Source organism: Polypterus senegalus, chromosome 15 (genome assembly GCF_016835505.1).
Source record: "Polypterus senegalus isolate Bchr_013 chromosome 15, ASM1683550v1, whole genome shotgun sequence".
In the NCBI taxonomy this organism is placed as follows: Eukaryota; Metazoa; Chordata; class Cladistia; order Polypteriformes; family Polypteridae; genus Polypterus; species Polypterus senegalus.
The window spans coordinates 58272709-58300154 of record NC_053168.1 but is presented as its reverse complement, the minus strand read 5'-3'; the positions used below and the strand labels follow the sequence as shown (position 1 = coordinate 58300154).

Genomic DNA, 27446 nt, shown 5'->3' with positions numbered 1-27446 from the left:
GCAAGGTGGAGCAGTGGTAGAGCTGCTGCCTCACAGTATGGAGACCAGGGTTCACTTCCCAGGTCCTCCCTGTGTGGAGTCTACATGTACTCCCTGTGTCTGCGTGGGTTTCCTCCGGGTGCTGTGGTCTCCTCCCACAGTCCATAGACATGCAGGTTAGGTAGTTTGGCGGTCCTAAATTGTCCCTAGTGTGTGCTTGGTGTGTGGGTGTGTTCCCTGTGGTGGGCTGGCACCCTACCTGGGATTTGTTCCTGCCTTGCGCCCTGTGTTGGCTGGGATTAGCTCCAGCAGACCCCTGTGACCCTGTGTTAGGATATAGCGGGTTGGAAAATGACTGACTGGCTGACTGACTTACAATTACCTAAACACTGGAAAGAGAGGATTTAAAAAAAACTATTGTACTAAGAATATACTTATATATTGGTGACAAGAGGAAAACTGTTGAAACCTTGGTCCTGTATATATTTTTTTTCTTAATGGGGAAAAAAAAATTGGATTTTGTTTTTTAGTATATCCTTAATGAGGCGAAATTAACTTTCAATTTAAAAAATGAATATGAGATCTATGGTCCAGTTTAGCATGTTTAAGCTAGTTCATCTGACATGTGCAAAATAATCTCACTTTAGTACCTTTTTCATATATTTACAGATGTGTATGCTTTATGTATACATTTAACTTATACTCTTCCATTTCCTACCTGTCTTTTGTTAATTATTTTAATATTATACTCATTCCTATTATGAAAAACTACATTTTACTCATTATTAAAAAAAAGTATGTTTCTTATGTATTTTCCCTGCTGGTTATTATATTCCAATATGCCATGAGGTTTCTGGATGTGTACATATTAATTTAATAATAACACTTTCTAGGACTTGTCATACTCTTAAATCTTAAAAACCTTGCCTAACCTCCAACTTCTTACTTTCAAATTATTGGTGTGTACACATTTTCTGTAAATTGGTACCTACCCATCTGGCCCTACCTGTTCCAAAAAAACCTATAAACCTTATCCCCTCTAATTTACACATAAATTTCATTCATGTGTTTAACCTTTGGATCTCCTTAATTCTACCTGGATTAGTGAGTGGCACAAGTAAACCTTCAGAAAAGACCACCTTGTCAGTTCTGCCCCTGAGGTTTTCACTAAGCTCTTTAAATGTGGTTTTACAGAATTGACAGCCTACCTTTACCTATGTCATTTGCTCCAATACATGTAATGGAAGCTGGTTCCTCTCAACTCTGCTCAGCAGCCTATTCAGATGTCAAATCCAACAATAAATGAGTTTTCCACAGCCAAAACTTATTTCTTTCTGGGTCTCTTCCATCCTACGTATAGTCTCAAAGACATTAGCATTTACCATCGTTTGATATTTCAGTCTTTAATACTGGTGGTCCAAGAAAGAGTGAGCCTCCTGCTCTGCACTTATTTCCGATACTTGCATGGATATTTTCACCACCGTGGTTTGGAGTTTCTACCAGTGGTACTGTTTCCAAGTGTACAACTTCCCATAAGAACACAAGGTGAGCTCTGATTCCTTGAAACAGCTCAACCGAGCAATGATCCTCTCAAATTTAGAGTTTTTGTTCCTGACATAATAGAGAAGTTGACAACATTGCATATGTTACATTTTTTAATATTCCTTCCATAAATATTGGGACCAATTTTGCTAAAAACTTTACGGTTAATGCTAATTTTAATAAAAATAAAATCAAAAAAAATTTTTTTTTACATATGAAAGTAGATTCCCTCCGTGTGCTTTTATGTACAGATAATTAAACCTTCATAAGCCTCCAGGTTTATTCAAATTACGCGTGAGGACCATTCTGGCACATGATAGGTTATACAGAAAGACCTGTCCATTCTGAGATCTGAGATTCTATATCTGTCCTATGTTAACTTTTCATACCTGGCAAATCCTCTCATCCCTAGTATCAAAGAAAATTTAATGCAAAACCCAACAGCTGTCTCTCATTTTGTTTTTGTAAATTTTAAGGAAAGCAAAGCAAAGATTTGCTCCCAGCAAAACATATTGTAACCCTTAATTTTCTAATTCACATGCATATAACCTTCACACAGAACATTCTTTAGCAGAAATTACTGTATATGGAAAAGAGGAAGGGTTGTGAAAAAGGAACCATTTGATCGGATTGCATCCTTTTTTGGCTGCAGCAGGTGGTATAAAAGAGGTGCTTCCTATAATGCCATTCTTAATATCTTAAAAATATTTCTGGTTTTATTTCTACAATCTACCAATTCCCTTTTTAACCAGATTAATTCATCTTAGAGTCTTGAAAAGTTAGATAGATAGATAGATAGATAGATAGATAGATAGATAGATAGATAGATAGATAGATACTTTATTAATCCCAAGGGGAAATTCACATAATCCAGCAGCAGTATACTGATACAAAGAAACAATATTAAATTAAATAGTAATAAAAATGAAAAAAATTAAAATAAAATTAATGTTAGCATTTACTCCCCCGGGTGGAATTGCAGAGTCGCATAGTGTGGGGGAGGAACGATCTCTTTAGTCTGTCAGTGGAGCAGGACAGTGACAAAAGTCTGTCACTGAAGCTACTCCTCTGCCTGGAAATGACACTGTTAAGTGGATGCAGTGGATTATTCATGATTGACAGGAGTTTGCTTAATGCCCGTCGCTCTGTCACAGATGTTAAACTGTCCAACTTTAATTATACAATAGAGCCTGCCTTCTTAACAAGTTTGTCCAGGCGTGAGGCGTCTTTCATCTTTATGCTGCCACCCCAGCACACCACCGCGTAGAAGAGGGCACTCGCCACAACCGTCTGGTAGAACATCTGCAGCATCTTACTGCAGATGTTGAAGGATGCCAACTTTCTCAGAAAGTATAGTCTGCTCTGACCTTTCTTACATAGGGCATCAGTATTGGCAGTCCAGTTCAATTTGTCATCCAGCTGCACTCCCAGATATTTAAAGGTCTGCACCCTCTGCACACAGTCACCTCTGATGATCACAGGGTCCATGAGGGGCCTGGGCCTCCTAAAATCCACCTCCAGCTCCTTGGTCTTGCTGGTGTTAAGGTGTAAGTGGTTTGAGTCGCACCATTTAACAAAGTCTTTGATTACCTTTCTGTACTCCTCCTCCTAACAAGGACCTAACAAGGCATTAACTAGGTGTAATGAATCACAAGTTCCTCCATTTATTTGTAAAATAACTTTTCAGCGTAACAGCCACAGATCTGCAGCTCAGTCTACTTTTAATACTACTGCTTTCTCTTTTTATTTTACTTTTTAACTGTTGATGACAATGGCCATAATTAAAAAACTGCCAAACTTAGCTTTAAATGTAATAGATACATAGTGCTGAACATGGAACTAACAGGTACGTTTTTGCTTTATTTACAGCATTTAACTACTGAAAATTCTGAAGTGTATGCTTTTCATCTTGCTTTGCCTTTGAACATTTTGAGCAAAGAGCTAAGCTGGAACCTAGCCAAGGAGGAAAAGAATTGGGAAAGCAAACAGACTGAAATGATGCCAGGTCAATTTGCATATCCATTATACATATCAACATCTGTAGGCTACTTCTGCAGATTTAGCAGAATATAATTATTCAAAATGTTTAGTAACTCTTCAACTTAACCGGTTTGTCAGAAAAAGTTAACAACCCCCCTGTCACACACGAGCACTTAGGAGGTAGCCAACAAGCCCTAGGGTAAGTGAATCTTCACGAGATAAAGGGTTATTATTGAACATTAATGCCTCCCTCCTTCTTTCACCAGACTTACTGAAGAAAAATAATGCAATTCCTTACTTACCATCTTCATTTCATTTCAGATCCACAGAAGGGCGTTCTAGCAAAGGCATCTTTCCGCTTCTGACTCCCAAAAGATGACAACACTTCCGGTCCTAGCTTGATAATGTCACTTCTGGTCCTAGCATGATGACACCATTTCCGGTCCTAGCATGATGATGTCACTTCCACCTTTCCGTTATGATGCAATTTCCAGCCATACTTCCTTCCGGTTGCCATTTTATATAAAAACCACCTTACTTGCTTTCTATTGTCAAATGTTTCTTTTTTGATCCAACTTTTTAAAATTTTTTTGGCGCTAGTCCACTGGACATTATACGGGGCAATTCCCTAATTGTTTGCAAGTCTGTCGAGTCTCTTCATTTTTACCACATACCACTAACAACGACTGATCTAATACTGCCATTTTTATGTCTGACAGTGAAGGATATATGGGCAGGATGGGTAGTATGGTATAACCATTGATACCTGTTCCAGGCAACAAAGCAAATTCTGAAACCAAACTCAAACTAAATATTTAAAAAATATTACATGAAAATTTTCTCCACATCACAAGAACAATAGATACATAAAATATGTAACAAAGTAGTGTAGTAGATAATTCTTGAGATTTTAAAAGAATTAACTGAATAAAGATAAACAAGGTAATTTAAGTAGAATAGCCTGTTTGTCAGTGTATTCTGTGAACTTTTTATAAAAATTGCAAGTCTGCCAGATTTAGTTAGGTGAATGTTAAGAATAATGGAACTCTAAATAGAATATGATCCTTACATTTCATAAATCATTACATCCCTGAAAGAGTACTTACACAATCCGTGGCTGGATACAGGAACATTATTAAACACCTCTGTAATACTTGAAACAAAGCTGGTTATATCAACCACTTTGTATATTTTACTCAATTGTAATGACCTCCAAGTGTAGATCTATCATGGACCAATAAATGGATCTTTTTTTCTAGTTTTGCTACTTACTTATCAGCTGTCCTAAACACTAGCTTTCTAAACACTAGTCACGGAAATTAAACCAATACCTATGGGAAAATGTATTTTTTGCGTCACACATTCTTGTTGGAGGATCTCCTTGCTGGCTCACTTGAGATAAGTGTTAACCCACTGGGGCGAGAGTGGACACTGTCATCAATTGTGTCTTCTCCTTCTCCATGTGCAGCTCGGAGAAGCCGCCCAGTGAGGGTAATTAGCTCGGCCCTTCCTGCTTTCCCGAAATAAAAAGCCAATTGCCTCAAGCGAGCTGTCTTTTTTTTATACTGAGACCCAACGGTTCCAGAGCTCCTAGGGAGAATTATTTGTTGCGTGATAGTGGCTAACCAGAGCCCTATTTTTAAGTTAAATTGCTGACCTCAGGGGGCCCCTGTGCATCCCTGCCACAAGGCATTTACTTTAAGACCCAGTTGCCATCCCAATTATTTTTCAGTTGTTATGGTTCCATTTCTCCTGTATCCAACCACATATTGGACAGCACAAGTTTATTAATTTTTTTATTGTGCACTCCTACACACTGCTCTATTGGAGACTGGCCTAATGATATATCTAGTCACTAAAAGGTGCTGATTGCAATACAGGTAATCTCAGAATATGACACTCATGCACAGTCAGAAGATAATCTGCCCTAAAATGGTTATACAAAAGATGACAGAATTGAATGATGACATTTTGAAACAAGCAGTAAAGAATACCAAACACTGCAGTCAATAGTTCCCCACAACATGCTGTCTACTGTATGAATCACATGAATACACCTGTATCACTTAAATGAGTGAATCAAATAATTCTCATAAACCACAGGAGAAGTGGAGCTCATCACTTACGACAAATCTATACAAATGCAGACCATTTCTAGTTGCTTAAAGCTACCATTAATTAAGATGCAGGCAAGCATGGCAAATGTTTAATGGCTAATTTGTAATGGCCCAAGAAAATTTTTGACTGCCTGTGATACAGTCCTCCAGTCTTTTTTGTTTTCAGTACTTACTGCCAAAATTGAAAATCTGATAAAACTTTTCACAATACCCAGTGAAACTGAAGCTATAACCGAAACTGACACCTTATTCAAAATTTATTCATAGATTAAATACGTTATTAGTTAAGCAAGGCTGAAAACAGTGTTGCATTTTTGACATCATGAAAAAAGTAAACAGAAGAGACACAACACTTACTGAACAATACTGAAAGTCTTTTGTTAATACTCTAAGTAAGATTATATTTTTATGGTGGATGTCAGCACAATCAGTAATATTTTCTTGCTATAAACATATGTTACTTTAATTTTTATTACAACAGGTAAATATGCTTTTACTTTGACTTGCATACATGTCTGGCAACAATTACTAGTATTGCAAAATAATAAACTGCATTAAACTGAAGGTACACTAAACGACTTTCAGTCAGTGCAACTATCCAGTTTAGCGATTGCAGTTGCTGGATCTTGTTGCCTTCAATAAGTCAGGTTAAATAACTGGAAAACGAAAGTATGATGGATTACCCCACTTCTTCATATTTTCTAATTTCAAAGTTTTGCAAAATAGTCTCATTTTGACAAGTAATCAACATGCTGCCTGACAACACTGTTGAGTATATGAATGTTCTCCTGATATGGTGAGTTCAGCTGTACTTTCAGGCTGCCTTTTCCTTCTTCAATTCTGTAAGGTATGACAAACGTGAGATACTGGACGAAGAAAATTTTCATCTGTTTTCATGGTATAAAAAAAAAACTTGTTTTCTTTTTTCCTTGCGGTCACATTGTATGCATTCCACTTCTAGGTAAGAGCTGATTGGTTGTTAACTATCCTATACCCAGGTGGCCAAACCTTACAACCTAATCACAAACCGTAATCAATTAGCCTCTGGAATTTCATAGTACAGTAATCCCTCGCTATATATCAAGGCGACTTTTGGCTTCGCTCTATTGCGGATTTTATATGTAAGCATAACTAAATATATAACGTGGATTTTTCGCTGCTTCACAGGTTCTGCGGACAATGGGTCTTTTTACTTCCTGTACATGCTTCCTCAGTTGGTTTGCCCAGTTGATTTAATACAAGGGACGCTATTGGTGGATGACTGAGAAGCTAACCAATCAGAGCATGCAGTTAAGTTCCTGTGTGCTGAATGCGGTGTTAACCAGGAAGTCTCGTCTCGCTCATTCAGCATCAACGTGTTTCGCTGTGTAAAGAGTTAACTTTTGTGCTCTTTTGTGTTTTATCTTTGTGCATAGTCAAGCCCTTTATTATGGCTCCAAAATGATCTGCTCCTGCAACTGCTTCAGGGCCGTGCCCAAGCACCAACGGAAGATGTTAACGATTGCCGAAAAGGTAAACGTTTTGAATTTGTTGAAGGAAGGGAAAAGCTACACCGCTGTAGGACACCATTACAGCATCAATGAGGCTTCTTTTTATTTAAAAAGTATGAAAGGAATATAAGATCTACGCCCGCAGTGTCCTTTTAACCAGGGTGCAAAACGAGTTGTAGGTGGATGTAATAAGGCAGTAGTCTGGATGGAATCTGCTTAAGGGATTTGGACTGAAGACTGCCAGAAGAAGAACAACGGCAGTGCTACACAATCGCTTGAAGAGGCTCCTTTAGAAGGGCTGTAACTCTCTCCTTTGTTGTGCAGTAAAATTAAACTCATTGTTATCGGACAAGTCATCGTGTCATTGTTGGTGAGTAACCATAATTAATTTTCTACTTACAGTACTTAGTACATGTAAGTACGTTCAGTGTCACTGTACACACATTTACTGTATACAATTTTTCTTGCATTGTATGTATTTATTGCTGGTGGCCTGTCTATCGTAATGGCTGTAACATATGTGATATCGGAGGCCTTCGATATCTTTAAAATAACATTTAGGTTTTACTGTATATAAACAGTGTGTTTACATACATAATTTCAATGAATCTTACCTAATATCTAAGAGAATACAAAGGGATTATGCTGTATAACTGTGCAGGGAATATTTATAAACAGTGTGGGAGAGTTTATAAGGGCTTAAAATATATAAAAATAACCACACAAATATACGGTTTCTACTTCGCGGATTTTCATCTATCATGGGGGGGTCTGGAACGCAATCCCCGCGATCGAGGAGGGATTACTGTACTTGACTAGAAGTCACAGGTGCACACCACCACTTGCTACGATGATGTAAATTAATGCTATAAGTGAAAATAGCAAGAAAAGTCTGGTAGTGTAACAATCACAAAACCTAAGAAAAGTAGGAGAAGGGATTCAGCTAAGACACAGAATACAACAGATTGTCGCACAAGGTGTATATTAATGCAGTTAAGCAGAGGTTTGCAGTTTTCACTTGTTTACATCATTCACTCAATTACTTTCTTTTGTGTTTTTGATGACACCATTTCCGGTCCTAGCATGATGATGTCACTTCCACCTTTCCGTTATGATGCAATTTCCAGCCATACTTCCTTCCGTTGCCATTTTATATAAAACCACCTTACTTGCTTTCTATTGTCAAATGTTTCTTTTGATCCAACTTTTAAAATTTTTTGCGCTAGTCCACTGGACATTATACGGGCAATTCCTAATTGTTTGCAAGTCTGTCGAGTCTCTTCATTTTACCACATACCACTAACAACGACTGATCTAATACTGCCATTTTTATGTCTGACAGTGAAGGATATATGGGCAGGATGGGTAGTATGGTATAACCATTGATACCTGTTCCAGGCAACAAAGCAAATTCTGAAACCAAACTCAAACTAAATATTTAAAAAATATTACATGAAAATTTTCTCCACATCACAAGAACAATAGATACATAAAATATGTAACAAAGTAGTGTAGTAGATAATTCTTGAGATTTTAAAAGAATTAACTGAATAAAGATAAACAAGGTAATTTAAGTAGAATAGCCTGTTTGTCAGTGTATTCTGTGAACTTTTTATAAAAATTGCAAGTCTGCCAGATTTAGTTAGGTGAATGTTAAGAATAATGGAACTCTAAATAGAATATGATCCTTACATTTCATAAATCATTACATCCCTGAAAGAGTACTTACACAATCCGTGGCTGGATACAGGAACATTATTAAACACCTCTGTAATACTTGAAACAAAGCTGGTTATATCAACCACTTTGTATATTTTACTCAATTGTAATGACCTCCAAGTGTAGATCTATCATGGACCAATAAATGGATCTTTTTTTCTAGTTTTGCTACTTACTTATCAGCTGTCCTAAACACTAGCTTTCTAAACACTAGTCACGGAAATTAAACCAATACCTATGGGAAAATGTATTTTTGGTCACACATTCTTGTTGGAGGATCTCCTTGCTGGCTCACTTGAGATAAGTGTTAACCCACTGGGGCGAGAGTGGACACTGTCATCAATTGTGTCTTCTCCTTCTCCATGTGCAGCTCGGAGAAGCCGCCCAGTGAGGGTAATTAGCTCGGCCCTTCCTGCTTTCCCGAAATAAAAAGCCAATTGCCTCAAGCGAGCTGTCTTTTTTTTATACTGAGACCCAACGGTTCCAGAGCTCCTAGGGAGAATTATTTGTTGCGTGATAGTGGCTAACCAGAGCCCTATTTTTAAGTTAAATTGTGACCTCAGGGCCCCTGTGCATTCCTGCCACAAGGCATTTACTTTAAGACCCAGTTGCCATCCCAATTATTTTTCAGTTGTTATGGTTCCATTTCTCCTGTATCCAACCACATATTGGACAGCACAAGTTTATTAATTTTTTTATTGTGCACTCCTACACACTGCTCTATTGGAGACTGGCCTAATGATATATCTAGTCACTAAAAGGTGCTGATTGCAATACAGGTAATCTCAGAATATGACACTCATGCACAGTCAGAAGATAATCTGCCCTAAAATGGTTATACAAAAGATGACAGAATTGAATGATGACATTTTGAAACAAGCAGTAAAGAATACCAAACACTGCAGTCAATAGTTCCCACAACATGCTGTCTACTGTATGAATCACATGAATACACCTGTATCACTTAAATGAGTGAATCAAATAATTCTCATAAACCACAGGAGAAGTGGAGCTCATCACTTACGACAAATCTATACAAATGCAGACCATTTCTAGTTGCTTAAAGCTACCATTAATTAAGATGCAGGCAAGCATGGCAAATGTTTAATGGCTAATTTGTAATGGCCCAAGAAAATTTTTGACTGCCTGTGATACAGTCCTCCAGTCTTTTTTGTTTTCAGTACTTACTGCCAAAATTGAAAATCTGATAAAACTTTTCACAATACCCAGTGAAACTGAAGCTATAACCGAAACTGACACCTTATTCAAAATTTATTCATAGATTAAATACGTTATTAGTTAAGCAAGGCTGAAAACAGTGTTGCATTTTTGACATCATGAAAAAAGTAAACAGAAGAGACACAACACTTACTGAACAATACTGAAAGTCTTTTGTTAATACTCTAAGTAAGATTATATTTTATGGTGGATGTCAGCACAATCAGTAATATTTTCTTGCTATAAACATATGTTACTTTAATTTTTATTACAACAGGTAAATATGCTTTTACTTTGACTTGCATACATGTCTGGCAACAATTACTAGTATTGCAAAATAATAAACTGCATTAAACTGAAGGTACACTAAACGACTTTCAGTCAGTGCAACTATCCAGTTTAGCGATTGCAGTTGCTGGATCTTGTTGCCTTCAATAAGTCAGGTTAAATAACTGGAAAACGAAAGTATGATGGATTACCCCACTTCTTCATATTTTCTAATTTCAAAGTTTTGCAAAATAGTCTCATTTTGACAAGTAATCAACATGCTGCCTGACAACACTGTTGAGTATATGAATGTTCTCCTGATATGGTGAGTTCAGCTGTACTTTCAGGCTGCCTTTTCCTTCTTCAATTCTGTAAGGTATGACAAACGTGAGATACTGGACGAAGAAAATTTTCATCTGTTTTCATGGTATAAAAAAAAAACTTGTTTTCTTTTCCTTGTCACATTGTATGCATTCCACTTCTAGGTAAGAGCTGATTGGTTGTTAACTATCCTATACCCAGGTGGCCAAACCTTACAACCTAATCACAAACCGTAATCAATTAGCCTCTGGAATTTCATAGTACAGTAATCCCTCGCTATATCGCTTCGACTTTCACGGCTTCGCTCTATTAGCTGGATTTTATATGTAAGCATAACTAAATATATAACGTGGATTTTTAGCTGCTTCACAGGTTCTCTGGACAATGGGTCTTTTACTTCCTGTACATGCTTCCTCAGTTGGTTTGCCCAGTTGATTTAATACAAGGGACGCTATTGGTGGATGACTGAGAAGCTAACCAATCAGAGCATGCAGTTAAGTTCCTGTGTGCTGAATGCGGTGTTAACCAGGAAGTCTCGTCTCGCTCATTCAGCATCAACGTGTTTCGCTGTGTAAAGAGTTAACTTTTGTGCTCTTTTGTGTTTTATCTTTGTGCATAGTCAAGCCCTTTATTATGGCTCCAAAATGATCTGCTCCTGCAACTGCTTCAGGGGCCGTGCCCAAGCACCAACGGAAGATGTTAACGATTGCCGAAAAGGTAAACGTTTTGAATTTGTTGAAGGAAGGGAAAAGCTACACCGCTGTAGGACACCATTACAGCATCAATGAGGCTTCTTTTTATTTAAAAAGTATGAAAGGAATATAAGATCTACGCCCGCAGTGTCCTTTTAACCAGGGTGCAAAACGAGTTGTAGGTGGATGTAATAAGGCAGTAGTCTGGATGGAATCTGCTTAAGGGATTTGGACTGAAGACTGCCAGAAGAAGAACAACGGCAGTGCTACACAATCGCTTGAAGAGGCTCCTTTAGAAGGGCTGTAACTCTCTCCTTTGTTGTGCAGTAAAATTAAACTCATTGTTATCGGACAAGTCATCGTGTCATTGTTGGTGAGTAACCATAATTAATTTTCTACTTACAGTACTTAGTACATGTAAGTCGTTCAGTGTCACTGTACACACATTTACTGTATACAATTTTCTTGCATTGTACGTATTTATTGCTGGTGGCCTGTCTATCGTAATGGCTGTAACATATGTGATATCGGAGACGCTCGATATCTTTAAAATAACATTTAGGTTTTACTGTATATAAACAGTGTGTTTACATACATAATTTCAATGAATCTTACCTAATATCTAAGAGAATACAAAGGGATTATGCTGTATAACTGTGCAGGGAATATTTATAAACAGTGTGGGAGAGTTTATAAGGGCTTAAAATATATAAAAATAACCACACAAATATACGGTTTCTACTTCGCGGATTTTCATCTATCATGGGGGGGTCTGGAACGCAATCCCGCATCGAGGAGGGATTACTGTACTTGACTAGAAGTCACAGGTGCACACCACCACTTGCTACGATGATGTAAATTAATGCTATAAGTGAAAATAGCAAGAAAAGTCTGGTAGTGTAACAATCACAAAACCTAAGAAAAGTAGGAGAAGGGATTCAGCTAAGACACAGAATACAACAGATTGTCGCACAAGGTGTATATTAATGCAGTTAAGCAGAGGTTTGCAGTTTCCTTGTTTACATCATTCACTCAATTACTTTCTTTTGTGTTTTTTGTCAGTTGTAAGTTCAAGCTGGTATTTTTTTTTTGCCATAGCCATAGGCATAGGCAAACAATAAAGTGATAACACTGAGTTGTGCTTTATTTTAACTTATTACAAACAACAATGACATTTACAGACTGAACATTTAGGCTGTCTATTGAATGAATTGAATATTTTTACTTTTGATTTTTTTTTCTCTAGTACTTAGTAGAAAAAGTAGGAAAAAACTGCTGACACTATGGTTTGCCATAATCAGAAATATTTTGTTTCTTGTTTTCCCAGTGCTCATGTCCGAGATGTTATGAGACGTACGCCGAAAGTCTTCGAGAAGCACAAGAACAGGGCAGTGGATCCATCGTAATTCATGCCGGGATAAACGACACCAACAGTCGGAGATTCTTAAGGTGGACTTCGCAGCACTAATCAAAGCCACTAAGGAGAGGACACCGTCTGTAAGAATCTTTATCTTGGGTCCCTTACCTCTCATTAGAAGATCAAACGAGTATTACAGTCGTCTGCTGGGATTAAACACCTGGCTGAAAGGCTTCTGCGAGAATCAAAACATCGGGTTCATAGACAACTGGGACCTCTTTTGGGAGAGGCCGTGTTTCTTCAAACAGGATGGTCTGCATCCAAATAGATTCAGTGCCCGGGTCCTCTCCAAAATATCGCTAAGGTAATTCGGTTCTCACTCGCTATTTCTACTCCCAACACATTCTGTAATGCTTTGCTAGGACCTGATAATTCTTTAACAAAGTCTTCCAAAAGTGCACTGCATTACTACTCTAATAAATAACCTCAATGCATGTAAAAATCTAGGCAGTGTGGCATAAATACAAATAATTTAATTACAAGTACACCTCTAGATAAACAATGTATTAAATCTATAAAAATAGATTATAGATTAAATAAAAATACGCATAGAGGCGCTAATAAAATAACTTCATTTCTAACTCGAATACCCATAACACACATAAAATTCAGCTCTGCTCTTCCGAAACATTAAATATGGCTTTATTAAATGTTAGAGCACTAACCAACAACACGCTTTCCAACAACGCATCTTATTAGTGATAGGAAAATTGATTTTATTGCAAATGTGAAATGTGGCTTAGCTCTGATGGTAGCTGCTGTTTTGATCGAATCATCGCTCCAATTATAGGTTTACTGCGTAGATCGCCAAGGAATGAGAGGCGGCGGTTTAGTAAACATTTACTTGTGCCAGTTAAAGTGTAAAGATGTCCATTTTGGTGAATTCAAGTCCTTTGAGTATCTTGTTTATTCATGGAGTTTTTCAGTTTCTAGTATTACCTGTGTATAGACCCCCTAAATACAATGCATCTTTCTTTGAGGAATTCTCAGACTTGGTGTCAATTATAATTATGAACTATGACGCGCTCCTAATAGTTGGTGACTTTAACTTTCATATTGATTAACAGTGTGACCCAAAAGTAAAAGAATTTATGAACCTCCTGGATTTTTTTGACTTGAGACAGCTTATTAATCAGCCTACACATAAAGCAGGTCATATGACTTAGTAATTACTAAAGGACTGAAAGTTGATGTGAAGCAGAACATTGATATTGGTCTATCAGACCATTTTCTTTTACTATTTAATATAGAAATAATGATAGAAAACATTCACAAGAAACATATTGTTAAAAAATGCTTCTTTGATAAATCACCAGCTTCAAAATTTACAAACATTCTAAGCAACGAGTCCGTTTGTAGTGCTAACTACAATAGCGAGGATAATGTAAATAGTACGGTGGAAAAATTGAATACTAAGGTGAGAGCTGCTGTTGACATAGACGCACCTGAAAAGACAGTTAAAAAATCTTCTAGCATTGTTATACCATGGAAGACCCAAAGAGTGTTTGATTTAAAGAGAACATGCCGTAGAGCTGAGTGTAAATGGAAAAAAATTTAACTATCCACTATGAGATATTGAAGGTTAAAATAACAGTATACAATAACAGTTCGTTTTGAGAGGCGCTGCTATTTCTCTAAGATTATAAAAAACAATACTTGTAATCCCAGAATCCTATTCTCTACAATTGATCGTCTGCTAAACCCAGGTAACGAAAGGAATGCCTCCAAAATACTTCCATTGAAACCTGTGAGGCTATTGCTGTATTTTTCAATCAAAAAATTAATGATATTAGAAATAATATAGTATGTCTCCACAACACTGCAGATCCTCCTTAGCCCCAGTACTCAGTTATAAACAAATTAAATTCTTTCACCAGGATAGATTTACCTGATTTACATAGAATAATTTCACATCTAAGACCCTTCACCTGTGTCCTTGACCCAATACCAACAAGTTTTTTCAAAGAAGTATCGGGCGTGCTAATTGATAGTATTTTTGACATAGCAAACTCATATTAGATATGGGGGTCTTCCCAGACTGTCTTAAGACTGCTATAGTTAAACCCCTACTCAAGAAAAATAATCTTGACCTCTGCTTATGAAAATTTTAGACCTATTTCTAACCTGCTTTTCTTAAGTAAAATTCTAGAGAAGGCAGTCATTATGCAGCTAAATGACCACCTCAATAAACATGCTATTCTAAGTTTCAGTCGGGTTTCAGAACAAACCACAGTATAGAAACTGCACTTGTTAAAGTAGTAAATGACTCATGGGTAAATGCAGACAGAGGCCATCTGCTCTCATCCTCTTAGATCTGAGTGCGATTTGATACCATTGATCACAATATTCTTAGAAATCGCCTTAGTCAGTGGGTGGGCCTCTCTGGCAGTGTCTTAAATTGGTTTGAATACTACCTGACAGGTAGAAAATTCTGTGTTAGTTGTGGTAATTATACTTCAAAGACACATGATATTCTATATGGCGTCCACAAGGCTCTATGCTGGGTCCGCTGCTCTTTTCGATCTACATGCTTCTGTTAGGTCAGATTATCTTGGGGCAAAACATGAACTACTATGCTGATGACATGCATCTGTATTTATCAATCACACCTGATGACCCCGACTCTGTTGTTTCACTAACACAATGTCTTACTTGCTTCTGAGTAGACGAGTAGTAATTGTCTAAAGCTAAATAAAGAAAAAACTGCACTTTACACAAGGAGATGCTATATGCGAGAGTGATGCAGAGGAAGCCTTTTCTCCCTCACAGCACAAACAGAGCTGCTTGAGGTATGCTCAAGCACATTTGGACAAGCCAGCTTCATTTTGGAATAAGGTGCTGTGGACTGATGAAACTAAAATTTAGTTATTTGGGCACAACAAGGGGCGTTATGCATGGAGGAAAAGAACACAGCATTCCAAGAAAAACACCTGCCACCTACAGTAAAATATGGTGGTGGTTCCATCATGCTGTGGGGCTGTGTGGCCAGTGCAGGGACTGGGAATCTTGTCAAAGTTGAGGGACGCATGGATTCCACTCAGTATCAGCAGATTTTGGAGACCAATGTCCAGGAATCAGTGACAATGCTGAAGCTGCGCCGGGGCTGGATCTTTCAACAAGACAACGACCCGAAACACTGCTCAAAATCCACTAAGGCATTCATGCAGAGGAACAAGTACAACATTCTGGAATGGCCATCTCAGTCCCCAGACCTGAATATAATTGAAAATCTGTGGTGTGAGTTAAAGAGAGCTGTCCATGCTCGGAAGCCATCAAACCTGAATGAACTAGAGATGTTTTGTAAAGAGGAATGGTCCAAAATACCTTCAAACACAATCCAGACTCTCATTGGAACCTACAGGAAGCGTTTAGAGGCTGTAATTTCTGCAAAAGGCGGATCTACTAAATATTGATTTCATTTCTTTTTTGTGGTGCCCAAATTTATGCACCTGCCTGATTTTGTTTGAACAATTATTGCACACTTTCGTAAATCCAATAAACTTCATTTCACTTCTCAAATATCACTGTGTGTGTCTCCTATATCATATATTTAACCGCCATTTTTTATCATAACAACCAACGATTTATACAGGAAAATAATGACTATTAACAACGTTGCCCAAACTTTTGCATCCCACTGTATGTTAGGTAGAATGCCTAGAGGGGGCTGGGTGGTCTCATGGCCTGGAACCCTAGCAGATTTTATTTTTTCTCCAGCCGTCTGGAGGTTTTTTTTTGTTTTTTTTGTCCTCCCTGACCATCGGACCTTACTTTTATTCTATGTTAATTACTGTTCTCTGATCTTAATCCTTACTTTGTCTCTTTCCTCTTTCTTCATCATGTAAAGCACTTTGAGCTACTGTGCTATATAAATAAATGTTGTTGTTATTTGGAAATTTTTTTAAAAGACTGGGAATCCACCTTTCAAGTCTACGGATACAAATGTATATTGTTACACTGGGTTTCTGAGTTGCACAAAAAGACAGCAAGGAGAGAACTGTGCAAAGAGACTTTTATTCTGGCACTTGAAACTGTATAGCTTTATTCAAACACATAGAAAATGTCAACTTCTTAATTGTTTTGCTCTACTGGCGGCTCCTTCAGATTAAAAGCACTCAAAAGCATCTTCCTCGGAAGCTTTAAGTTTAAGGGGGGCAGCAGTGAAGCAGCAAGCAGTTTGCATGGAACAAAGGATAAAATACTTGGTAAGTGAGCTTGCATTAAAGCCATTATGAATTATGCAGTATTAAGTGTATGGGTAAACTTTTAAGCTGTTTGAAAGTGTTTTCTCTGTGGCTGATACAGCTCCAAAAGAATGAAAGTACAGTACAGAATATGTAAAGAAATTTGAAGAGCTTTGGGAAGGAGTGGGTTGGAGTTTGGGGGTTGGTAGAACATCTATGTTCAAAGTAAGCAAACATGCATGTAAATGTAAATGATTTTGGTAGGAGGGGTGGTGGTCCACTTTCAAAGTCCATAGAAGTGAATGTATATTACAATGGAGTTGCTTGTGGGTAACCTGTTAAATTCAAACTTATTCTTTCTGTTCATCTTGTCTAGAATCCAAAACGCTACTTCCAACTCTGTTTCTGGCACAGATCAGGTAGCAACACTCTCCCTGCCTTTTTACTTCTAACAGAGCAACAATACTCACAACCACAGTTACAGGCATCCTCCCTGGAGCTTTATAATGTGCTTGCTAACTACTGAAATTAACATCTTTCTTGAGCTTCGCCAAACCTTTCTCTTTCCATTTCTTTCCAGAAAATAGAGGCCAAACATGATTTTTCTTCTTGTTTAGCTATTCCCATTTTTATATGAATTCACTATTTTGATTAGATTTCTCAAGTACTACAGTAAACATGTATAGGATTCAGCATGATTTTTACAGCCAGATGTCTTATCTAATGCCAGCCCACCCCATTTATCTGGGCTTGGGACATAGAAGAAGCAGCTGACAGCAGCACTAATAGAGTGGACAGAAGACTGAAGAAGAGGCGGTGTCCTGGACAGGAAAAAACAAACATCAAAATTGGTGTCTGGTTTTGCTGTCCAGGCCACCCAGCTTTTATAACATTGCTAACTCTAAGAATAGTTTTAAGCAACTGTAGAACTGGTAGAACTGCTGCTTCGCTCTAAGGAGACCAGGGTTCATGTCCTGGGTCATCCCTGCATGGAGTCTGTATGTTCTCCCCATATCTGTGTGGGTTTCCTTCCACAGTTCAAAGACATGCAAGTTAGGTGAACTGGCAATACTAAACTGGCCCTAGTGTGTGTGTGTGTGTGTGTGTGTGTGTGTGTGTGTATGCCCTGCAATGGACTGTTGCCCTATCCAGGGTTTGTTCTGTTTTTCACCCTATGTTGACTGAGTTTTAAACAACTGATTAAAATACATCGAAAATGAAAACCCATTTTGTTACTTTTAATATTGCTGTTGCTACAGTACTTCAGTAAAAGTGTGAAAAGCTTATCCAGAGCGGCACCACCATTAAGGCAAATTAGACATTCGGCTAGGGTGCAGATCATGGGTGGGGCAGCACTGATACTAAGCTTAATTAATATTTTTGCAAATCTAAAATGGCCATACACCAGAAATCTAGCATGTTACCAGAAAACATTATAAACTGAATTTTTAATATGTAATACAACTCACTTGTATATTCTGTTTGCTCCTGTTCCTACCAAAAAAGTCTTTGCTAATTGTTACCCAAGCACCACTGTCAGCTACATATACTCAAAACACAGAGGATTGGGCATCACTATATCTATGTGATACAATGAAATTTTCACAGTGATTTTTGTCTGGATTTTGAAGTTTGTATTTAGGTTCAGCTCATGCACTGACAGCCTTCCATTCTTAGTACATGAAGGCTGGATAGCATCAACACGGTCTAAAACTTGGAGCCACAGAGGTGTGATAATATTTCTCAAATTGCAGCAAACATTTATTATAAATTACAGCAAGAATTGGCACTGAACAGAAACTTTACACAGAGACCTATACTGTATGTACAATGAGGTGCTGAGGTATAAGTAAATCTGAACATTCAATTTCTTTTCACTTACTATGGGCATTAGCTGTCACACCAAACAATGTAGACTAGATAAGATTAACCTGAAAAAAGGAAGTAAGGAAGGGAGAATTACAGCAGCTTAGTGGAAATAAAAGATTCATGTATATCTTCAAAGGGCCACCCAAGTTGGCTCAAGTCATTGTGTGGTGTGAAACTAAAGCCATAAACAGAATGACCAAAGTGAAGTATAATCAAAAGAAATAACAACAATGGTTATAATGAAATACTTTACCATGTGCTGTGTCATTAACATTTTCTTAAGACAATGACCTAACTGCAAAGCTTCTTGATCCACATCTGTAATAACATAGACATTTTGGGAAAGGGTTTCTGGGGGAAAAAAAGAAAAGAAAAACAGATTAAAATAATTTTAAGTATAGTTATCATTTTATCTGGTTTGAATCCACTACAAAAAAATCAAAACAAAACATTAGGACTCTTCATTTGTAGAGCTTAAGCACTGTAAATAGCATATTATGTGAATACACAAAATAGATTCTAAATTTCTAATTTATAGGAAAACATTTACAAGTGGGTATCAACTAGATATAAAACTTTGTGAGAGGAGGTGTTTAAAAATGTAAATGATTGTTTTAAACCGTCAAAAAGCACATTGTTATTTTTAACATTTAAAAATCCATTACTACCTCTCAAAATGAAAACTTAATAGTTCATAGAAATAGACAAAAAAATTTAAAAGAGAGTAGCAGCCAAAAAAATGAAGGAAACAAATTTTATTTGGTCTTGCTTTCACTGAAGCCCTTTTCCATGGTTTAGGATGAATCAACATCTGACTTTTATTTTATGTTCTTACTAGGTTAGTCATAATTAGCATTATGTATATGATCATAAACTAATTAGATTGGGTAGGGAAACAAGACTAAGACCAAATCAAAGACTGAAGTAAAGTGTTCTGTATGCTTTCTGAATCTCCTATATATCATTCGTTCAATAGGGAGGCCATACCTACCAAATCGTGAAGATGGGGCCATAAATAAGAAAGTTCAACATGCCGGACATAGTCGCATGTACCGTTATGACCGTTACGTAGAATTCAAATGAAACCTGCTTAACTTTTGTAAGTAAGCTGCAGTGGGAATAAGCCTGCCAAATTTCAGCTTTCTACCTACATGGGAAGTTGGAGAATTAATGATGAGTCAGTGAGTCAGTCAGTGAGTCAGTCAGTCAGTGAGGTCAGTCAGTGCCTTTTATTTGTATAGATAAATAACTTAAATATTTAAAAGACAAAAGTGACCCAAAATATTGTAGTAATACATTGTTTTTATTTCTTAAACTTTGCTTTTCCTGTTGATCACATAATCAAAAAGCACTATTAACGATACTTGGAATGGTTGTATTTAGAGGGTATGGACAAAGATCAGAGTGCACATAGAAAAAACATAAAACTCATTTAACGCTGACATACAAAGAGCAAGGTTCAGCTTTTATATATGTAAACAAGAAAAGTTGCATTTTACCTACACCAATTAGCTAACAGGTAATTTGAAAAGGATAAAACTATTTAATTGTTTCTAAAAAAAAAAATAAGATTAAATCTTTGTTATTTATATATGATGACACATAATTAATGGTGTCATTACCTTTTTCTTTTACATCCCAAAGATATGAAAGTTAGAATAACTGGCAGATACTACTGACAAAACTTCCAGTCCTATTTAAAGCATACTATAAGTCTTGTTTTAATGATTTTAACAAAATACATATAAATAAGATACCCTGCTATGGAACTAGGGAGTGCTAAAGAAGACAGTTGTGGAAGGTCTCATGGAGAAAAACTCTATAAATAGTTAAATATTGATGGTTTTAGTGTTAGATGAGACATATAAGTGTGGTCAGAATTTTTTTTAGCCTATTTTTCTAAACCAGCTTTTGGAAACTTTGTTGAATTAATTTTTCCCCACTTACAGACCTAATAGCAAAATCACCTTATAGGGTGTGCTTTATACAGCAAAGATTAACAATATGTTCAAAAACTTAAAAGAAGCTCTGTTATTGGTGCCAGTGTTGGTTGCACACAATTTTTTTCCCGATTTTGTCTGGTTGGTGGCCTCTTAGAAGAGATGGAAAACAGTATTGATACATACAAAATTCTCCACAGAAAGCAGCTTACAGCTGAGGCATGTAGACAACATATCATGAAGTAGGGCATCACTCAACTAAAGTACTAATTGCTGAAGTGGGAATTTCCACTGCTGGTAGAACATGCCTTGCTGCATTGTATTATTACACTTCAACAGTCTAAATCTGGACTGGTGCTCCCCGGCTCTTCAATCATACCATTTAAAGATGCTTCTCTAAATTAAAGAAAGTAATGATTTTCACTTGAGTTCAGAATCTCTCAGTATATCGAATCCATTTTGTTTTGATTGCAGGAATTAAGGGGATGAAACACAGTCACAATCATAACCACTGATCATATTCTATAGGAACTAGTTTTAAAGGGACAAAGAATAGGAAGGGAGTTCGTTTTGTTTATTCCAATGAAAATGCTAACATCCATCACTAAACATAGTGTTTACTTCTCATATTCACCTCTCCTAACTGTTCAATAAAAAGTTCCAAACCCTTATTCCACAGTCTAACAGCCCACAAAATAAAACATACTGAGTCTGGAATGTCGAGAGAGAGAGAGACAGACAGAAAGGATGCCTGGCTTGGGGATGATTATCTTTTGAATAAGGGCACAGTACAACAACCCAGATTTCTTTGGTGTCAAAAAAGATTTTCATTCTTAATTTTCCTACCTATCTATCAAATGTAGAGTCTGGTTCCCAATTTTCCTTTAAATTCACAACTAATTTTTTGTCTAACTCTGAGAGTTTCATTAAAGGTCATGTCAAATTACATGACTTTGTGATAAGAGGTCCATGATGAAGCTCAGTTTTAAATAAATAATAAGGTCCCGGAGCATGCAGGCTCCGAATGGGTGCATGTATGAGCATGCAGGAGCCACTCTGGTGGTTGATTGGGGTTCTTGGCTGATCGCGCATTCACAGGCAAATGAGTCAGTCAGATGCCTCACTCATATCTTGGAGAAGGCAGTACTGTATATAGGGAGTCTGAGTAGTAGAGAAGAGAATTCAAGAGATCATATCAGTAAAAGAGGAGAGACAACACAAAAGAGATTGGAGGCTAAGGAAGAAGAAAAAGGTATGAGTGTAAAAGCATGTGTTGATTAGAATGCAGGTAGGTGGTCAAGAGTATAACCCGAGGAAGCGAGCGGCAAGCCTGCACTTAAGTGTGGGGTTGGAGAATGGGCGATCCTTAGAGCAACAAAGAGGAGTAGGAGCAGGGACTGTTGTGCAGCGTCTCCCTGTTGACTCTGATGGGCCAGCTGAGGAAGATGTGAGTGGGGTTTGACTGGAAATCCTATGGATGCTGATGGAGTGGCATTTGGACCCAAAATTTAGTGGATGACTGCACCTGTTGGTAGGTGTCCCTCATGCTGCACGGTCCTGATGGGGTAAGCTGAGGAGATGCCAGATTTTAAGAAGACGCACTGGGACTCATGATTGTTTTAAAATATAAACCTGTCTGGAATTTTAACCTTGATTTTCTATTGGCTTATTTATTGGATTTTAACCTCCACTTTTTGGTCCCTGATTTTATTATATTATTTATTGATGAAGATAATTTTTATGAAATGCACTATTGGACACTGTTTGGGTTTGTTTGGATTTTAATAAAAGCACAGAACACTTTGCACCAACCCCTAGCTTACTGTGCATGTCCTCATTTACCTGGCTCATCTCAGTTAATGACTATTGACGGTGCTGGGTTCAAGATGCTCCTAGAAGCCGATTTGTACCATCACAGACTTTTCCAGCGATTTTGAGTCATAGCCTTTATTTACCTAGTCTTAGCAAGTGGGAGGCAGTGAATGATGTGCGTACATAAAACCCGTTGTGTAATTTGACATGCCCAGCTAGTTATAGGGGTAGGATCTGTATGCATGAGATTTGACAACCAATGAATACTCATCCAGAATTACAATGCATATAATACTGAGACAACAAATAAGGAACACGGGTATTTTGGACTTTGCAAACAGAAGAGAAGCTCATCTGTCTGATGTCTTGTGTTTTATGTACCATGACAGAATGGAAAAAAGAAATAAGGGCAGAAATTACAGCTGAACTTGCCATACCTGGTAATCCTTAGCATGCTGTTGACTGTCACAAAACGGGGTGAGCATGACTATACTGAAAAGTAATTTTTCAATCAGTAAATATGACATGGCCATCGATTTTCAGTCGTGTAAACTGATATGGTCCGGCAATGAGATAAGGAATTGCAGTAGGCAAATCTGACATATCACTTACTAATGTTTTTATATTTTTTTTGGAAGTAAAATAAAGTACAATTGACTTGAAAGAGTTTTTTACACAACATTTTGTCTGTACTTAATAGCTTGTTATGAATTTCTGGACAGTCCATGTATATGTTATGCTTCATTAAGACAGAAAAAATGTATGAAAGTTAAGGTTAAGAATGAATTTGAAAAAGCATAACTTCAGCAAATGAAAGCTGGCCCACCTTTGCAGTCTTGATCAAAATGCAGGGTTTAAACATTTAGTGAAAACGTTTGATCTTTTAATGAGTAAACTTTGATATAAGTTATGATAAAGAGACACACAGCTAATGTTAAGTCACAGCCAGCAAAACAGGAAGCTATCTGGTGGATAGGAAACTATATAGTGACAACAGATTTTCAAGTTGAAACAATTGAGCTTTCATGCCTAGAAACATTAAGCACACCGTCACAAGAATATCTAAAGCCGAATCAGTATTTGGAAAACAAATGACTCTTCTTTAATCTATTAACTTTCTCTTACCCTGTAAAGAAATATCTTCTTTACTTTAAGGAGATGTTGAAACATTTAAAAAACTTAGGGGGCAACAATGTAGTTTATAATATAATGGACACTGTAAAAATAAATAAGTTTTCAGTTGATTATAAATTTCCATAACAAAGCCTACTTTGTTTTGTCAGTACAGGAAATGTCTACATGAAAAGTACCAACAGAAAATAAGATATCAATATGGAGAAGAATGCATATTTTCTCATCTCTATCTGTTACTACTTGCCAAGTGTAATTAAAATTATATTCAGTTCTGCACATAATTAACCATTGAACAGGTTCAAAAATTAATACGTAATGTTGATATGAGGTGATACTGTAAATATTCACTTCTTATCTTATTTCACCTATAAACTATTAAGAATTTTGGTAAATATGTCTTAGTACATATGAATTTAAATTACTTGCAAAAATCATATACAGTACAACCAAAAATTAAACTGTTAACAATTTCTAGTGTGGCTTACAATGGGAAATAAAACCATTTTGCTATTACAGCAGACTGTTTTTATGGTTTATATTGTACTGCATCTATTCATTTTTGTAACCACTTAATCTAACTTGGCATATAAAAAGCACAACTAACAATTCAAAGAGGATTGAATAACTGGTAATAAACAATCTCAAAGTGTCATTGACCAGAAACAGGAAAATAATACAAGTATAAAATAATGTACAGAATAGATACAACTACAGAAAAAACAATAGTAGAACATTTATTTCTTAATGAATGTCTCTTAACAATTTTTTATCAAAATAAGTAAAGAATAGGCTGGACAAAGACTTTTTATTTACTTGACAAAGGTACTGGAGTTATTGTATAATTTCTCACTATCAAAACAATCCTATTTAATGAGTTCCAGCTGGAAGAATGTTCAGATTGAAGTTCTGCAATTCTGAAGACAACATTAAAATTGTACTTTTTAGGCTACTCATGATAAATATGAATATTTTCTAGCAAAACCTGTAGTAGTAGGGTATTGTATTGTTTTAGCCATTATGGATGCAATGAGAAGTGAAGCCAAATGACACCATTTATTATCTAACCCCTTCAACAGCTTGCCTGAAGATAACTTTATATTTTTGTATAATTTTATTTCAAAGCATTCTTAGCCAAGATTTACTTAATTAGCCATGAAGCTCAATGTTGTCATTCAAATCAATAATTTGCCAGAATACTGCAAAACTAAACAATACTATACCTTTCATTTTTCCACTCATTTATAAGAAAACAATACATAAAATATGCCTAGATTTGTTTGCTTCCTTGAGTAATAAACCAAAAAGATCTTAAACAAGGATGCACTTAATACCTTAATAACAATGCACAATTTAGCAGTTAGTCAGTTAAACATTATTCTTCTGAGAACTTCCAATGTTGATTTAAATAATGGATTTGTAAACAGCAAACCAAAATTGCTGTCTGCTTTATGAACAAAGAACTGCTGTCTTTCTCTGTAAAATCTGCTAAGCCCACCCAGCCTTCAGGGCCTTCCCAGACACCTACTAATATTGTCACAGACTGCCAAAAGTAATATACTGTAACCTAAACTTTGTTTACATAAGTAAAACACAGCACATCTCTTGTGCCTTATTACATAAAAAATGTACTGCACACTTATCATGAAACAGATCAATAGGCTCTTCTTTCCTTAAGATGACACAGTATTCAGAGTGTTGACAGCTGCAATATTAAGCAATTTAATTAAAACAATCTTAGAAATTAGATAATAATTTTAATGCAACTAACCAGATTTCTTCAGTATCTGGTATGAAAGGTACAGTTCATGAGCAGAAACATTACAAACCCTGCACATGGTATTTGAGGAGGGAAAAAAATTCTATTCACACTTTTCCTAAACCCACCAACCAGGGATTTAGTAATAGATGGCAATAATGATGAACACATGACATGGAATTATACAAAGATATTTTCAGTTTTGTTAATAATACAAAAAATACAAATAAATCAATTAAATAGTACTTCTTAACTTTTCACAAATAGTGATCATTTTTTAAAATAAAAGAATTACAAATGGGTAATAAAGTCCTGAAATGAATGTGTGACCAATAGCAGATCCAAATTTTACATTATACAGAGACCATTCTAAAAGAATTAAATGAACCTAAATCCTTTTTAATACATTTAAAAGTAAAATGGAAACCATGTAAATCACATACTTTATATATTTACATTTACATTATTTAGCAGACACTTATTTTTTTAAGTAATTTATAAATCTATGAAAATATGTATCACCTTTATTGTTATAAATAATCTACACAATGAGATACTTATTTGCATGTCTGCCTTAGATACGTGGCTGTAGTACAATGCCAATAACAGATAATGCATATAATAAAAACAAGTATTGCAATATTAAATGATAGAGATGTAAGAAACACAAATAAAGTACACTCACATTACATGACTTTCATAATGGCCAGCTTTTGAACTGCCTTATAACCTGAAACTAGTGTTCTGTGATAGGAATGACTCCTATGCAGACTTCATTCCTGCCTTTCATCTATTGCTATTAGGTCAGGTTTCAGCTGCTGAAGACTGTTTATTGAAAAAAGACAGTAAAAGAATGTATGCATGAATGGAGAGAACCCTTTCAGAACTGTTTAGATTTATAACATCTATTTTTAAGCTCTCTTAGAAAATTGAATAACAATGTCTTTGGAGAAGGCTTAGAATAGATGGGATATACAGTATTTCTGAACAGTAATTTTTTGAAAAATATATTTCGGTATAATTTAAGCTGGACTTTATATACAATGTTTCAAATGCATAATGAAATATCTTCGATTGCCGATTAGACAGCACTTTATTTAAAAATGCTCGGAAACCACCTCATGAGCTTGTAAACTATGACAAAGAAATCTTCCAGTTTTTTTTTACCCTGTCATATGTATTTTGTAAACATTGCTGCAAGAATATTTCAAATTAAAGTGCTGTGCCCATTGTATAAACTCCATAATTCTGTATCAGTTCAGTAGTTACACTCAGGCCAACTTTATATTCATATAATATCTACCTCAAGTAATGGTATTAAAGCTTAGCAGTTACATTATGACAAGTATGTTATGAAAACAACACTGAAAAAGTGACATGTCCTGCCCTCTTCAGCTATCAATCAGGGAAAGATGACGGCAGTACTCCATCCTGCATTTGCTGTCAAGTAAGGCTGTACAATTTCTATCTCATGCCATATATCCATATAAGATTTTCAAATGACTAAAACCTAGATTGTTTCTACTGCTAGCAAGCTATCTAGTATTATCTAATATTGATCATCAGCTTAGTGAGCCAAGCACTTGCTAAATTAAACAGCATGAAAGCTGATGATATTCTCCAATTGTACTATACATTTGCTGCATTTCACTTTTACACTTTGCCTTTATAACAGTGATTACAAGATGGGAAACATTTTTAGGCAAGGAACATTCATAAACTAAGCATTAACACAAAGGAATACCACACAAATGTTGTAGTCTAGATGAAGAAGAGAGGTTTTGAAGCCCCTAAAATACACTCCATTTCCTACTGATCTTTGGTGCATGGTGACCTTTTACTAATGGTTTCATACTGTATGTACAGTACAAAAAAATAGAAGAACCAGTAATTCCTGCAAAAATTCTGAAAAACGATTCAGTAAAGTGACACTGAACAGGGGTTGGCAACAATTGTAAATATGGTAAAATTATAATGTTAACAGACTACAAATGGGTGTTCAATGGGGT

At 36.3% G+C, this 27446-nt stretch overlaps 1 protein-coding gene across 5 annotated transcripts in view; it reads right to left on the bottom strand.

The window, feature by feature from the left end:
* Positions 1-27446, bottom strand: part of LOC120515603 (D-ribitol-5-phosphate cytidylyltransferase-like) — a 117102-nt gene that overhangs the window by 8188 nt on the left and 81468 nt on the right. For all 5 annotated transcript variants that reach the window (XM_039736716.1, XM_039736714.1, XM_039736712.1 and 2 more), the window contains one exon: positions 19049-19146. In XM_039736716.1, the coding sequence (XP_039592650.1) occupies positions 19087-19146 (60 nt within the window). In that variant the 3' untranslated portion in view covers positions 19049-19086. The remainder of the gene's footprint in view (positions 1-19048; positions 19147-27446) is intronic.